At 33.5% G+C, this 16416-nt stretch overlaps 2 protein-coding genes across 5 annotated transcripts in view; both read right to left on the bottom strand.

The window, feature by feature from the left end:
- Positions 1–5963, bottom strand: part of LOC111508333 (transmembrane protein 47) — a 351117-nt gene extending 345154 nt beyond the window's left edge. Inside the window, exon 1 of the mRNA XM_074175654.1 lies at positions 5699–5963. Within this exon, the coding sequence (XP_074031755.1) occupies positions 5699–5715 (17 nt within the window). The 5' untranslated portion in view covers positions 5716–5963. The remainder of the gene's footprint in view (positions 1–5698) is intronic.
- A 3975-nt stretch (positions 5964–9938) lies between these two features.
- LOC111503577 (rho guanine nucleotide exchange factor 10) overlaps positions 9939–16416 on the bottom strand; it is a 432407-nt gene continuing 425929 nt past the window's right edge. For all 4 annotated transcript variants that reach the window (XM_074175648.1, XM_023157920.2, XM_023157921.2 and 1 more), the window contains 2 exons: positions 13264–13737; positions 9939–11077 (listed from right to left, as the gene is read on the bottom strand). In XM_074175648.1, the coding sequence (XP_074031749.1) occupies positions 10413–11077; positions 13264–13737 (1139 nt within the window). In that variant the 3' untranslated portion in view covers positions 9939–10412. The remainder of the gene's footprint in view (positions 11078–13263; positions 13738–16416) is intronic.

The following is a 16416-nucleotide window of genomic DNA, read 5'->3' as shown; positions in this document are numbered from 1 at the left end:
TCCTTATCTGCATAGGCGTAGTGTGTTCTGTTTCTTGTGAAGGTGACTTTGTTTTGTATTTTTTAGATATATGTTATTATATTTATTAAATAGACTGTTATATTTATTAACTTTGAAATATAAGATAGAGTTGGCCAATACTTGTTTTTCAAAATACATTATCATAGATTTTCATCACATTCACACTTTATTGTGATATAATTAGTTAACCTAGTCATTAAACTCAGCTATAAATATTCGTTAAACTCAGGTATAACTGTCATTAATTAGTTCCTAGAATATTATTAGTTTCTAGGTAGACAGTAATATTTCAAAAAGTATATATATAAATCACAATGTATGTAGCTTGAAAAATCTGCTGTGCAGCGAAACACGTGTTGCGGATTTGTTAATCTGTTCTAGTGAAAATCTCACAATAAAGTGTTTTTCAAAGTACATCAACTTTAAACTAGTTTTTGAGGTAAGTAAACAACTGACAAATAGTTGAATAATATCGTTGAATTTTATTACTTTTATAGTATTAAGATGGATGCCGTAGCAGGTCCAAGTAATGTACAAAGAAAGCGGAAGTTTATCTCGTTAGAAGAAAAACAGATTGTCTGTAGAGTGTATGAAAATTTAAAAAATACACTCCGTACAGTGGAAGCTGTAGCCCAGTGTTCATTTTTAACGGGAATATCCGTATCGACAATTGAACGCATTGTATGTAAAAAAAAGGTGACTGGAATTGTGTTTGTGTTTAATAAACCCTACAAAATACAAATTAAGCAGAACACAGAGTCAGATGTTACAAATGCAATACGGATTTATACAGATGGCTCAAAAACCAAAGAAGGCTCAGGATGTGGAGTGTACTCCAGATCACTAAGCCTAAGGATTAAGTGGGGAATGGGAAGAAATACCAGCGTGGTCCAAACAGAACTGGCTGGTATCTCAATCGCCACAAAAGAAATAACCAAGAAAAGAATTTCTGACAAAAACATAACAATCTGCACTGATAGCAGACAAGCACTATTAGCCTTGAACAGACACCGTGTTACTTCAGGGCTAGCACTAGAGTGCCACCAAGGTTTAGCCAAAGCCTCGGTAGATAATAACATTATCCTGAGGTGGGTTAAAGGGCACGACAGGAGTAAAGGTAATCGCATTGCCGACTCTTTAGCCAAGGAAGCGGCTGGACTAAGAATTTTAGGACCAAGTGGCACCCACGGCCTGATGACTTCGACAATTGCGGAACTAGTCAAAAGTTACACCCATGCTCAATCTCTAAAGAGATGGGATGAAATCAAAGGATGTAATCTTGGCAGGATCACCTTGGGCGACCCTGGGAAGCTGGCGCCGAAAAAATATCTGACGATGACCAGGAAAAATCTACGCCTTACAGTAGGATTTCTGACTGGCCACTGTCAGCTAACGAAACACCTACATAATATGGGGCTAGTGGACACACCTCTATGCAGGATGTGTGAACAGGAAGATGAGACTGTCAGGCATGTCTTGTGCGAGTGCCCGGAGTTATCGTCAATAAGAGAGTGTGTGTTCGGCGAGTCTTGTCCTACACCTGCCGATATAAAGGAGATGTCTCCCAGCGACCTGTCCACCTTCCTGGAAAGGACAGGATGGACGACGACCTAGGAGGACAACTCCTCAGGAGGATGTACAATGGGTCACATGTGGCCTAAGTGCGTGGGCTTACACTCACCCTCCCTACTCTACAGATACAGATATCTAGGACATGACTAACAGAATTAGAGGTATGGCACATTGTATAAATTGGAGATTTTTTCATTATATTTATACGCGGAGTGTTGAGATAAAATGTGACCAAGATGACCGTCTAGGAACCCAAAAATTCAACATATGTAACAATTAAGAGCAGGTGCGATAATATTGTTTATGACCTTGAATAAAAAAACATAATAAATATTATTTACGCCTTACCCCAAGACTACAAAAATTGTGAGTTTCAAGCAATTCATAATAGGGTATTCCTACAGTAGGATACGTGCCTTCAAGTTTAAAAGACATATATTTTAGGAAGCGCATCTATAGGGCTTCTAGTTGATTTATATGAACCTGATAGTAGGGACTCCACACGACAGATGCATATTCCAGCCTAGTTCGAACAAAAGTGAAATAAAGTAATTTCAATGTTGAAGCTTTTTCGAATATTTGGTTCAACTTGAATTCGTAGAGAAAAATTCTCCGAAAATTGCTTAATGACATCATATAGTAGTAATAAGCTGAAAAGGGGCAAAAAATTAAAATTCGGAAAATAATGAACAGCATCAATGTATAGAGTACAGAATTCTCTATTGATTAGTATACACCATGACACATTTGAATAAATATTCATTGAGAGATGGAGTTACAGAAACATATGACATTAAACCGGACGAAAATTTCAAAACAATCAAATATTTCACAAGAAAATGTTGTTTTCTTTAAAACTATAAAAAATGGGAGAAACTAACACAGAGAAGGTATACCTATTTCAAATTTTGTTAGACACTTTCTCAAGTCTTTGAAAATAATTATTTGTTTATAAATTCAAATATATTTGCACCCGAATTCCGCCGAAGATACGCACACCAGACACTCTGAAAATGCATCTCTAAGTCGGAACACAAAATAATGACTCTAACGAGTGCATAAAAGCGTCTAAAAACCGTATAATTGTATCACAAAGGGTTGACTTAATGATCTCGGAGGGAAGAAAAAACCCGTCGTTCGAGCTTTACAAAAACGAAACAGGTACAAGCTGCCGTAAAATAACACCACCTCAGAGAGGGAGTCGGTGATTCTATTTTGAAATTATAACTATGGAAATTAGGAATATGATAATGTTGAAATTCTTCAAGAAGCGTTTTTCTTTGATCATCGATGAATTTACATATTTCTTTTATAACAAAGAATATTTTCAGCTCTAAAATAGAATGGCCCGAAAAAAACTAATTGCAATTATATACCAGTGAAACCCTAAACCATACACAGAAAATATAAAATGTACGAACAAAGAAGAATAATGAAGCAGATATTACAGAAAAAAAGTGAATAATAATAATAAAAAGTAGCGGTTCCTACTAGAATTTGAAATAAAATTGAAGTATAAAATGACAATTCAAAAGAAAAACTAGAGAGTTGCCTTTCGTTTATTTTCGAACAATTATAAAATTGATATGTAGCATCACAATATTCGTAAAAGTCACCTTTTATTTACCTAGAATCAGTGACAGCTTAGAAATTGACAGCGCAGTAAGTGTTTGAGCAAATGTTTAAAGCAAGTATACAAATGAAAGTCCCAGCTGAAAAATTCAACCAAAATGTAAAGAAACACTTCATTCAACTTTTGGTAATGAAGAACCATTACAAAAGATTTTTACAATTGAAACCAAATTTGCTTTCCGTCAGATGGTACTAAATTTGGAAGTAGATAATGGACAGATAGCACATTTCGAAATTAAAACTTTACCCATCAATGATATTAGCTTCATTAATGAATGATAGGAGATTTTATATTAATTGTGTTTTTCCTGGATTACTATTTGTTATAACTCTTGAGTAGATTAGATTGATATGGTATAAATGACATGCGCCCGTTTCACTGAAACCTTTGCAGATATAATGTGATGCTCCTTAGTTGATAATGATAATAATAATAATAAATCGGCTTCATTCATCAACTTTATAAACAAAAGCAAACTTATAAACTAGTAAGAAAATAACCATAAGTGATGAATTGGCGAAGTATCAGCAAAGGCTCCAGTGCCTTGATATTGGCTCCTTCATATAGCTTATAGCTTCTGGTTTCTCATTCGCGTATCTCCAATGATAAGGCTTCGCATTGACATGGCACCTGTATTGCAGATCCTGTACGAAATTTCTTCCGCCATCCATAATGCTCATAGGTTTTACGAGCCAACTACCCTTACAACCTTGCGATTGTGGTTTAACAGGTCTTCCTTGAATTTGGGCGAGGGTTCGCCTGCCTCATTCCTGGGAGCTTGTTCCACCAATCTAGCGATTTGGCTTGAATACACGAATTGATAGAAGGGTTCTGGACCTATCATGGCCTTTAATGCACCCTCACAGGCTCGTCATTGCACTTGTTTCATTCGTGTCCGGGTATCCAAGCTAGGGTAACCTTATCATAGGAACCTAGCTCATTGAGGGCGCTAAAATAGCTCTCTACAAGTCGCGAAGATTTGGTAGGAGCGTAGCATCCTAATTGTCACCTGGTAGTGGCAATGACAACCAAGTAGACAGTTTTCTTGCGAAGAGGCACCTAAATGAGTCGGAGAATGATGTCAAGACAAAGAAATCAATCAAAGGAAATATTTCTTTTGTTCGAGGCATCACAAGAAGAAGAAGAATATACTTTAGGAATTGAAGGTTTATATTAACGGGTTACCGCATCACATAGTGGTAAAGCTTTTCGAAAAGTTAGGAAGGACATTGAGAGCAGACTGTTTAGAAAATAATGAACAACATTTTGAACATTCAATAAGACTACTTTTTTAAAAAATGTTGTTTTATTGTAAAGCACTCGATACCTTAATATGTTCACGGTTTTACTTAATTTTTTCAAAAAACTTGAAAGAAAGGTCAAGTATGTGGTATTTTTGAAAAGGTAGCTGAACGACCTTCAATTGTGTTCCTCGCTGCTAGAAGCTTGATGTAATTTAATTCAAAATTAGCCTACAAAACGTCTTTCTCTGAAATAAGTTCGACATGTTTTTGCATAATTTTAAATTTTCTATAGGAGAGGAAATAAAGTGGGTGGCACGTTTTCAAACTGACACCCTGTATAGAAATTAAATGACATCTATCTATATAACATGTCCCCTATGAATGACACTTTGTAAATAATTTTTTGATGTATTCAATTACTTTCTTTATTTCTTTGGAGGTTATCCACTTTCTATATAATAATGGATAAGCAGAAAGCCAAAAGATTTCTTTTCAAATTTCTATAAGTAGAAAGGCAAAGAAATCAGACAAAATTGTCTAAGTGAACTGAATGAATAATCGTGACATCTAGAAGAGAAATACAACACAAAACATTCAAATTCCTGGAAACCAACTACTTCATTTATGTAGTGACTCATAAAAAAATATGAAACGGTGTCACAGCTAAATAAGGTGATTCTCCAGCAACAAAAATAAAACAAATTTTATAGGTAATAAAATGAACCTTGACGTGACATTCAACAATACTAGACGTTCAACAAAAGTTCCAAACTATTTTATGAAAAAAATAAATACAAACTCATCAGTATGTTCTCATTTAGACTAACCTTGATGAAAAAAATGGGCTTTCACTTCATTATGTACACCTGTTTCAATGTACCCAGCATCCTACCGACATACTGAAGACATTTAACTCTGACCTAAATCTATTTAAATCACCGATGAGTGCACGTTGAGTGTTCATCTACCTTTCATTACAAACACGGTAGATTGGGATGAAAAACGATCGTAATTACATGCTTTCACACCTTACAAAAATTAAAAATTTTATATAACTATTTGCCCATGAGACAAAAGTCTCATTCGTAAACCAAATGTGAAGCCCGATACGAAATATACATTTTTGGAAACATTTACCGAGAATCATAACCTCAATCATTCATTGCAATTGATTGTAAGGAACTGATCTCTGCAAAAAATCATTGTTGATAAACCGAAGTTCACTCACCCATTATAGTAGGACATCGTGGAATCCGCAACACAAACAGGAAAATATAAACAATAATCACTGATAAGATGAAAGATAGTCAGAGATAAGCGAAACTAGCAAACGTATATAAATCACCGTGTAATGATTTAGAGCAGACCGTGTTCAAACCTCGAAGGTACCGCGTTTGTTTAGGATTTGAGAAGCGGAATCTGGACCACAATGCGTCATAAACATAAACCACTAGGGAATTCGCACCTGACCATCTGCTACCTACAAGAGCTCAATAACAAAAGCCGATAGCGACGTTGCCAGACGTACGATAATTACGTTAATTTTGGACAAAATAAACTGATAATTCAGGCTACACAGTGAGAACAGTTATTCTTCTTCTCAAACAACTTTGAATGAACTGGAAGATATGTCAATTTGAATTTCAAAAATTTTCATCACAAAATTTTGTAATATAGATATAACAATTTCTAGCTGAATTAGTTGAAGTATGAAATAAACTGAACATATTTATTCTATTTCATTCCAGAGTTTTTCCGTAGGTATTTAAATCTACTGAATTGTATTATTAATCCTTGTTACGCTAAGTCAATAATATTTGATGAGTAAAATTCATTTCTCAGCATTGAATTGAAGCATTGATTAGTTGAATGCCTCTTAGAAACCATGTTAATTCAGTAGTTAAACAAGAAATTCTACATTTGCTAACAATTTGCCTTTCTCAAAATAATTTTAAACTCAATGACAATTTTTACTCATGATGAAAAACAATACTATAATATTTCTGAATAAGAAGACCATTCGTAAACCTATTTTAGACATAAGGACGCGAAGTTCGATCATGATTCAATTTCATAAAGTTCATTAGCACTTAATTAATCATTCTGTAAATACATTATATTTCATGTTCCGTACTCCTACTCCAAAAAATACATATTTTGTTCCAAGCTATATTTATAATAACAGATTTTACCCATTTTCAGTTATTCATTAATATCTCATCTAGTCATATCTAAAAAACTACCATTATAATAAAATTATAATAAAAAACTAAAATCAAGCCGGTGTAGATAGAGATGGTACCTGTTGATCTGGCAACGCTGTTTGATGGATGGATGGATTTTCTGATATTCTAGCATTTCTTTGGTTCATGACTCTCTTGACAATCCAGCGACTGATGTAGGCAACTAAACATACAGATATAGTTTCTAAACCCAATTCGGTTTATCAGACAATGGTTATTGTTATATGTTATATCCCGAGTGCAGCAAGTTTAATTGGCTAAAACATCTATAAAACAATTATTTTCGGAATTTTCTCCTAATTCATCATGCACAAAAACAACTTATTAGGTTTCTAAAATGAAAACAATGTATCAAAAATATAACTGTTGTTTGTAATGAGAATCGATAGTTTCAATTAGATATTCCAAAGTCATTCTGAAATTTAACACTGAAGATGTGTTCCATACATTCCATCATAAAATGGTTTGCATCACAATATATATGTGAACTCCATAGTTTTGAAGATATGACGACCAAAGATGTTAGAATTTCAAGATTCAGAGTCATGGAATATGGAAAAAAGTGTTTTGACTTTCACTTCTCCATCTTTATACAAAAAACGTTTGTGTCTCAGGACGCCCGACAGAAGTAATAACTCAAACTAATCTAAGTTGAACTATTTGATATTGAAATTGTTCAACTTGAGAAAAGCTTAGATTATTACTTAAATTTTATGTATAATAATATGATGATGTAATAAAAGATTAGGTACTTATTTATGAAATATTTTATTGCTTATTTTGTATAGGTACATATATTATAGCTACCATAAGCAAATTGTTACTTTTGTAAGATTAGATAGTGATACTAATAATGAACATACACAACATTAGTATCATAATTTTTAAGATACGTTTCATAAAATGAAAAAATATAAGGTGCTTGCTGATAAGATTTTTATAATAATCATAAACACTGTTGAATGTTTGTGTTATTGATTTTTTTGTAATGTTCCGAGGATCACCTTCTCCTTGTTTCATCAAATTTCTCATAGTCACTTTCAAAAGCGGTGATAGTTTTACGCTATATGCTCACTGTCAACAGTACACGTCAATCGCACACTTAATACTCAGTCATGCCAAGCGAGGAGAGATAATCATTTGTCCGAAATACGGCTAGCGCTTTGGGTTAGAGTGAGGCGGTTTACTCTCCCATAAGAAGTTATCACTTCAAAAATTGTCAGAAACTTCAGAAGGAAGGAACAAAGCGATTAATTAAAAAAAAAATTTTTACTAAGATGTGTAGATCATGCATAGAAGTTACTGTAAGGTACAAACTGAAAAAAAAACTCTCTGGAAACAACTACTTTCATATATAAACATTGTATAGAGATGGAGAAGTTATAGCCGATAATCTATTTTTTCCAAAAACTAATACCCCTTTCAATTCAATCGTGGAATATCTCTCACCCAAAACTAGTCTTCATTTCCTCGCTGACTTCCCTGCCTCATTTGGACATGAAAGTCAGAAAATCCATTTAGTCCGAAAAGCCTTGGAGCAAAGAATAAACAATGTTTGAAGTGCTGTTCTATTGCAGCTCTGAGCAAAAATGGGATACAGATAACTATTTTAAACTTTCAACTATGGTATGTCCATATCAAACTTGAAAATATAACTTTATTACCTTAATGTTTTCAAATTACAACATATAAATTTCTGACAAGTGACAAGGTAAATATAAATAACAATTTTTTTCTACCACAACTACAACTTTTAATTAAGTCCGGTGATATGTGTAAGTTAATACAGGATATTTATAATAAACTCCAAAAACATCACGATCATGTCGAATTGGTTTCAATTAACCATTTTCATCAAACCACAAAAAACGTGGGAAGTCGTTATCCGCTGAGCTTAGGTCAATCTGGAAAAAATTTGTTTGACTGTCGAAAATCAAATCTATTTTCCTCAATCAAAATGTTAGTAAAATTGGGGATATCATTTCAATGAGATTCATTTCCTCCCGAAACTCTGATTCAGTGATGGCTAGCCTTTTTTATAGCTGAAATGTCGAATACAGGTCTAATCTTCCTGGTAGGGCTATTATCCTCAATTACAAGAAGCTTTGGCAAATAATGGCAGGAATTTCTTCTATACTTTCTTCAATGTAATAATGTGTACTGAAGTACTACATCATATTTCTTATAGTTACCATCTGACGTCAACTTTTGAGATTCTCGAGTCTGTTTCCTGCCAATCCTAACACTTTCAATGCCTACCGCCTAAACTGATAATATTGTGTGTGCCATGAACTCATTATTAAAATGGGAGTGTTATTTTGTATTATCTGGTTTTGTTTAAATGTGTAGAATAATGTATAATCAATTTTTTTGTATGTTTTTGAAAAAAAAAATTGAACACGGGAGCCGTGTTCAAGGCACCCATAATTGTATTACATGCCATTTGCCACCGACACGCTTAGCGTGTCCTATATATATATTCGTCCTATTATAATAAAAATAGAAACATATTTTTGCATTTTATAATAAATATAATATAAAATATAAAAAAATAATATAAATAAAATATAATTGAAAAATACAGGATATTTTATGTTTGATGAAAGTTTCTGAAACATGGACTCAAACACAATCCGGGTTCTCCAGGACACTGACGGCATAAAAATAGCGACGCTTTTCGTATTTTTTGTGTTTGCCAACAGTATTTACATCTACGTCGCATTGTATTCCCACTTGCATCTTTAGGAGAATATTCTGGCAAATGAATTAGTGCCGGCTGCCTAGGAATTTCTTCTGATATGGATCCTATTAATTTGGTTATAACCGATAACCTGAAGTCATAAAGATTCATCTTAGTCGGTGCATCTTTATTATGCAAAATGTATGCATTTATCAACATAATTTGAACAATATGTATGCCCAGCTTTTTATACCATTGAAGTGTTTTGTGTTCACAGCTGTAATAATGCAACAGTTGATCACTAATGTCGATACCAACTTTATTCTTATTATATTCTTTTATCATTAGTGGTTTCATTTGTTCTCTGCCCCTCTAAACTCTGTAGAAATGGCTAAAATTTCCCTCCTATCTTTAAACTTACATGGTCTGTTCACTTCATTTAATGCATTATTGCAGGGTCAATCTTAAAAAGTTGTAAAAGAGATTTTGTTTTACTTTTTTTTGTCTTAGTTAAACAGATAATGAAGGTATGGAATCAAACAACATTTGAGGTTTTCAACTTTATTTCAATAGATGCTCTGATATAACACAGTGAACAATAATAAATTCATTATAGTTAAACATGCAACTATTTTAAAAAATAACAGGGGCACGATGAATATAAAATATACAAATATATCTAATAAGGGTAGTCCATTAGGCTTGTGATGACATTGAAGAATAAATAAAAAACCGTTGGAAAACAAAATAAATTAAAAAGTAAAACTAAAAAGTTTTTTTTATATAAATAAAAGGCCATAAAAATATTGACATTTATATATACTATCTAAAATACACATTCATTTTTGAAATTAAAAAAGGATGAACGCTGAGAAGTCCCTTCCAAATTTGAAACTCATTCAGTATCAACATAAAATTTTTCAAAAACGGTTTGAGCTCCAGAGAACATTTGAACAAAATGAAAAAAACTTATTAGCGTTTTCCTTCCAACATGAATAAAAACTTATTTCTCAATCAGATCACAATTTCAGTTCCCATATTACGATATGGGCATCATTACAATTCATATCTTTACCAGACATTGGGGGTTTGTTTTTGTCAGACGAGCAGCATGGCTGTCGATAATTGACATAACCTCTACCGCCCATCAATGTTATAACAGTCCTTCTACCATTGTCAAAGGTACTACTTTTACTCTTACTCAATGTTCTTGTATTGGTTTGTTTATTTACACTGGCAGCAGGTTTTTCAACCGGAGGGATTTCTTTCTCCGGAACGCTTTCACTGACACCATTTAACTGCCTGGAGGCATTAGAGTTGTTCCTGGAAACACTCCTACCAAAATTGTTCAGCCTCACAGCCATGCTTTCTTCCGACCCAGACGAGGTACATAAACTCGATGACCTCGAGTCGACAGACCAGTTCGACAGGTCCAAAGATCTCGGTCTAGATACTTTCATCTTCAGTCTTCGATCCAAAGTACTGACTTTGTTTGGTATGGCAGATAGTTCGGGATCGCTTCGTCTCAGAGACTCATATACAGGGTCGGTCAGAATGTTTTCATCACGTTCGTAGTCTTTGACGTACATAAGTTCACTGTATAGGCCGTAAACGTTGTTGGTATCTCCAGAGCTTTGTGATGACGTACTGGAAGTTGAGAATATTGATCCACCATTGCCTAAACCTGTAAACAAGAAAATTACGATGAATTTCTATTAAACTAAAACATTACTTCGATAAATTAAAAGTTTTTACCAATCGTGCCATTCCCATTTATGCAATAAAAAGTATCCCAATATTTTACAAAAAGAGCCGCCTTGGGGAGCCTCATGTCAGCCTTCACTTGATAAGTTAATTTAATGATTAATTTTTCAAACTTATAGAAATTAAGCTATTTCAAAGTAACCAATCAAATTTGGTACAAAATTATCATGTGGCAACTTTTAAGAATATACCAAAAAATTGAATTACGTAGGAATGACATATTCTTATTTTGTTATTGATGAGGATACAAAGTGACTAAGTTCAAGTAATAATTCATTCTAGGAATGTATCAACTACACACACAATTTAAAATCAACATAGTTTGAAAGGTAGTACTTTTTGGTATTTCTTCAGGTTGGCCACTTGTGTGACACTTTCTAATAGTAATCATTACTTATTTTCGAAAAGAGCATATTTTTCAAACCTCAATGTGTCTAAAATTTTAAACGATTCTCTGAACTCTAATGCTTTGAAGACTTCAGTTTGAACAAATATAAACAATCTTTATAAAATGAGCTTGCAATCCCATCTATTTTGAAAATATGGTTAGTTTCAATAACATATCACTACGTAATTTGCTTGGAAAGAATTTATATTAGAAATGCATGTGACTGAAAAACTGAAGCACCGAACAGAAATGGTTAACAATTAGTAAATACGTTTGTTTGAAAGTGGATGACAATATTTCATGAAGAATTTTACTAGTTCGGGCGTCCATTGTCTAATATGATATAATATGATTTAAAATCTCTGAGATCATCTACAAGAAGAAACACTGGTTCAAGAGGAAGTTCAAGGAAGCTGCATATGTCTCGTTCAACGGTGCCATTCAGCCAAGCTAGCATAGAGATGCGCAACATATGCCAACCTTTAATGAAACGGAAAAATGGTCAACTCCTCCTAAACCGGTGAAGCGGATATGTAAAAGCGTTCAAAAGACCTATAAATAGTCATATCTCGGAGGAATAGTCCAGTCATCACCCGAAGACAATTGTGGATACTAACAATTGAAACATTTATTTCTTTTTCAATTGTTCAATTTTCAATTTTTTGCTCATTTTTACTTTATTGTGATTTCATTTCACGTTTAATTGCTTAATATAATTCAGTCACTCATTTTAATTTTTTTATTTTTGTTCTTTCAGAGATTTCAAATCATATTATATCATTTTAGACAATGAAAGATCGAACTGGTGAAATTCAGTAAGTAAATACGTCTATCTCCAAAGATTATAATTGGGTTAAAACCAACAGCTCTCTTTAGAGAAACCACTTAAGAAATACTCAATAAAATTGTCCTAATTATTTCATGAGAGTTCCCCAATAAAGTCCTCTGCTCTGCAGAAAACTGATATTCAAAATGTCAATGAACTGAAATAATTAAACAGAGGAGAAAATAAACTACAATTGAGATTAATAGATGAAAAACAGCTTACTGTCTCGTACTAATGAATCTTCCATAAATGTACAAAAAATATCAAATTCATAGTTATATTTTCCTAATTTGTTGATGAAATGTGACAAAATATCTGCACTTGGCTGATATGAATTATGTTTTATTCTTTGCAAAATGGAGTAACTACGTTACAAATATCTCTATAATCCTTTATAATCTGGTTATTACTAAAAAAAGTAGTCTCAACTCCTACAGAAATATTCATTAAAAAAAAAGGAAATTTCAAAGTAGTTGACAAATTAAATTCGACTTTCTAGTGATTGCAGTAGTTGTCACATGACCATGATAATAAAATGTGAGCAATATCAATTATTAACCTCATTTAAAATTTCTAGCTTGTTACTAATTTCAAAATCATTCTCCTAATCTCCTCCTCTACACTCTCCGGATCTAATCTGAAAATATGTATGCACCAGATTTTATAGTCCTTTTAGGAGAATCAGCAAGTATTTTGTTTTAAGATACGGATTTTTGTGTGTCACAAGTGACTACAACTAATTCATGATCCTCAATAAATATTGAAACGAATTATTGAAACAAAAAACACTAAAAGATTCCCAGTATCCACATGAGTAACTTCATGATACCAAAACAATTACGAAATATGTGTGAGAAACCTCAACCATCATTCTATCACACAATTTGCTTACCTCTTGGTAAAGTTTTCGACATACGTGCCAACTCATTCTCTTTAGACCTTCTCTTCCTCAGCACCACCGGGCTGCTTGTCAAATACTTGAGTTTAGCAGACAAACTCTGCATAGAACTGTCAGACAACTGTTTCTCCATCTTAGGCCTTGAATTCTCTTCCGACTTCTCGGTGAAGCTTGTATCCATACTTTCGTTATCCTGCTTGTTTTCTTCCTTGCTCTCTCTCGAGCTAGTTTTCTGTGAATTATTATTGTAACTCTTTGGCTGTAAAGCTAACAGGAAAGAAATCGGACCAAAGTGGGCGTGGTAGGAGATGTTGACGCGACCGCTGATGATGGGGACTCCTTCTAGTCTTGGTAGGGGTATGGTTAAAGCTCTACCCACATTGGTTCCTACCCAAAGAAGACCCTTGCAAGCTAGCAGGGCTGTCACGTGTACTAGGGATCGATTATTGTTCATCGAATCACGAGGACCTAAATAGAGCAACAATTAGGAAACAGTCTAATAAAATTTTTGAATTATATCTACCAGCAAAAGCAGCAACTTTCATGAAAGGAGGGGGATACATGCAAGGTTTTCTGCTAGAATGCCCATCGAACCCTTCACAGAAGCATCTCTAGCAAGGAACGCACAGGAAAACTCAGGACAGGATACTACACACATTACACCTTCCTCATAACCAATAAGTTTTATTCGAAGTCAGTTATGATTCTTTCTCTTCCTCAAATTTGTTGAGGTTGAGTATTGTATTTTTGATGATTGGGAAAAATTTATAATTGATTAAGAAGTATCTACGGTATCAAATATTATTATCCGAGTTTTTGAAAACACCGATTTTGAAAGAGACAAATGAGGAATTGAAGTAATACTAATCAAAACTTCTGATTGGTTTTCTTAGTGGATTTCGATTACAAATATGTCATAAGATCTATGAGCTCTACTAATTAGCCGAATTCTTTCTTAGATTGTGATTCAAGTTTGAATAGTCATAAATTCAACAAAACTTCTCCTTTCACACATCAGAAATGTAACACACATCTTGAAGCGCATTCCATCAACCAAGTTGGTATTATCAAACGATGGTTTAGATCAGTGGTTCCCAAACTGGGGTACGCGTACCCCATGGGGGTAGGCGAAAATTTTTTGGGGATTACGCGGCTGGCCAACAAACCATTAAATTTTAATAGAGGAAAAAACTCTGAAATCCGAAGTATACGCAAGGTGGACGTGTTCCTTAACAAAGTAAAACTTTGATAACCCTCCAGCATATGTTTTATTACATCCCTTTCGTTATTGCTCAAATTTTTTGTTTTCCATTTTAATGATGACTAAATTAAAATAAAATAAATTGATAAAATGAAATGAATACGAAAACCAAAAGAACAATTTTTTTTATTATGATGTGAGCGAGATACGGGAGCGCAGAGTTCAAGTCTCAATAGTGTAAAAAGTGAAGGAAAGAGCAGGTGTGCATTGAGAAGTAAGGGCGAAAACGTGGACGGATGGAACGTCAAAAGGAAATTCCTTCCTACCTAGTAAACACAGCCAAAACAGTGTTTTTGCAGTAGTCGTGGTTATACTCAATCGTGTTTAAACAATAACGACTATCGAAGATCCCACGTTGAAAAAGAAATATTCTGGTACTACATTATTAGATTTTTGGATCTGTGTTGGGAGGGAACACAAAGAACTGTCTCACACTGCTATTAAATTTCTTGTTGGGTTTTACACCACGTATTTATGTGAGAAAGGGTTCTCAAGTTTAAGTTATCTTAAAAATAAATACAGAAATAAATTAAATGTTGAAGACGACTTATGATTGTATTTAACCAAGCTAGAACCCAATATTGAACATCTGTTCAAACAGAAACAAGAGCACCCTTCTCACTAATTTTTGTTTGGGAATTGAGCACTTTTTGATATTTTTATTTTGTCTTGTTTGTTTTAATTCAATCAAAATTAAATTATGTATAAATCTCTATATAAATGCGTATAAATATAATTATATAAATATGTATAAAATGTAAAAATATAAATTACGTAAGAATATATGTTTTTGTTTTTTTTTAACATTTTTAATTGAGTTACACAGGTTAAATCCATACTAAATAGAAAACCTCGAAGTTTCTGAGAAGGGGTATTAAAAACTTTTTGGTGCTAAAAAGGGGTACAGTGTCTAAAAAAGTTTGGGGACCCCTGGTTTAGATTATCAACATCGTAAACGAATGATAGCAACTTGACTGTTGACTAGTATTATACTCATGGTGTGGTGAAGATATAATTTTGTTGAATTCATTCTGCATCAGAAGTTGTAATTCAGCCCCCATCACAAGTGAGTGTACTTCATGGTCAATCACAGTATCTGAGTGTTGAAGAACGAAAACACACTATACAAGTTTTAACACATTTCAAGACAAAATAATGATAAAATCAAAGTCTGTCATCAAAGAAAACCACTAGGCAGCTGGATAATTATGGAGAATTATGAATATTGAATCACATATTAGAATCACACTATTCAAGTATACTGTTCCAGCTCTCGGGATAATCTCGTGTTCTTTCAAAGCAGAAGAAATGTAATAGATCTTGCTGATACTTGATGCCATTATGCCAAAGAAGGCATCAAGTGCAAAAATACTAAAATTTCCCTTGATCGAAATAGCCGCTAATTCAGATATATCCATAACAGTGAGGATCATTTTAGACACCTGTTACTCCTGTAAACTCTTTATACATAAAATATGTGGTGAATAAGAGATTCACATCAAGCAAACTGTAAATTCATCTGTTGTTAATACAATATTGTAAATTAAAATATTCGAAGACAAAAATTTAAAGTAGTGAAATAACTCGCCAATGTCAAACCATAGGGAGCTCCAAGTTGGAGCCCTATGGTACCTCCTATGGAACAATGATAAGGTAAATTCTACTACTTTATTCTAGATTACAAGAAAGTTTACCAGCAATAATTTTCACAACAGAAGACCATGAACTGCTTCGAAACCTTTCCTGGAATTAGAAATTCTATACTCACTGACAAGTGATTACTCAGTAATTACTTTCATAATTCAATTAAGGACACTAATTTCTGTGAGGCCTACGACACTAGGAGTGGTATTAAAATTTAGTATTTCATTATAGTTATATTTCTA

Source organism: Leptinotarsa decemlineata, unplaced genomic scaffold (genome assembly GCF_025532065.1).
Source record: "Leptinotarsa decemlineata unplaced genomic scaffold, Ldec_3_MD MMD2_tig00001064_RagTag_RagTag, whole genome shotgun sequence".
Taxonomy (NCBI): domain Eukaryota; kingdom Metazoa; phylum Arthropoda; class Insecta; order Coleoptera; family Chrysomelidae; genus Leptinotarsa; species Leptinotarsa decemlineata.
Note: the sequence above shows the minus strand (reverse complement) of the source record. Positions and strands in the feature narration are given on the sequence as shown.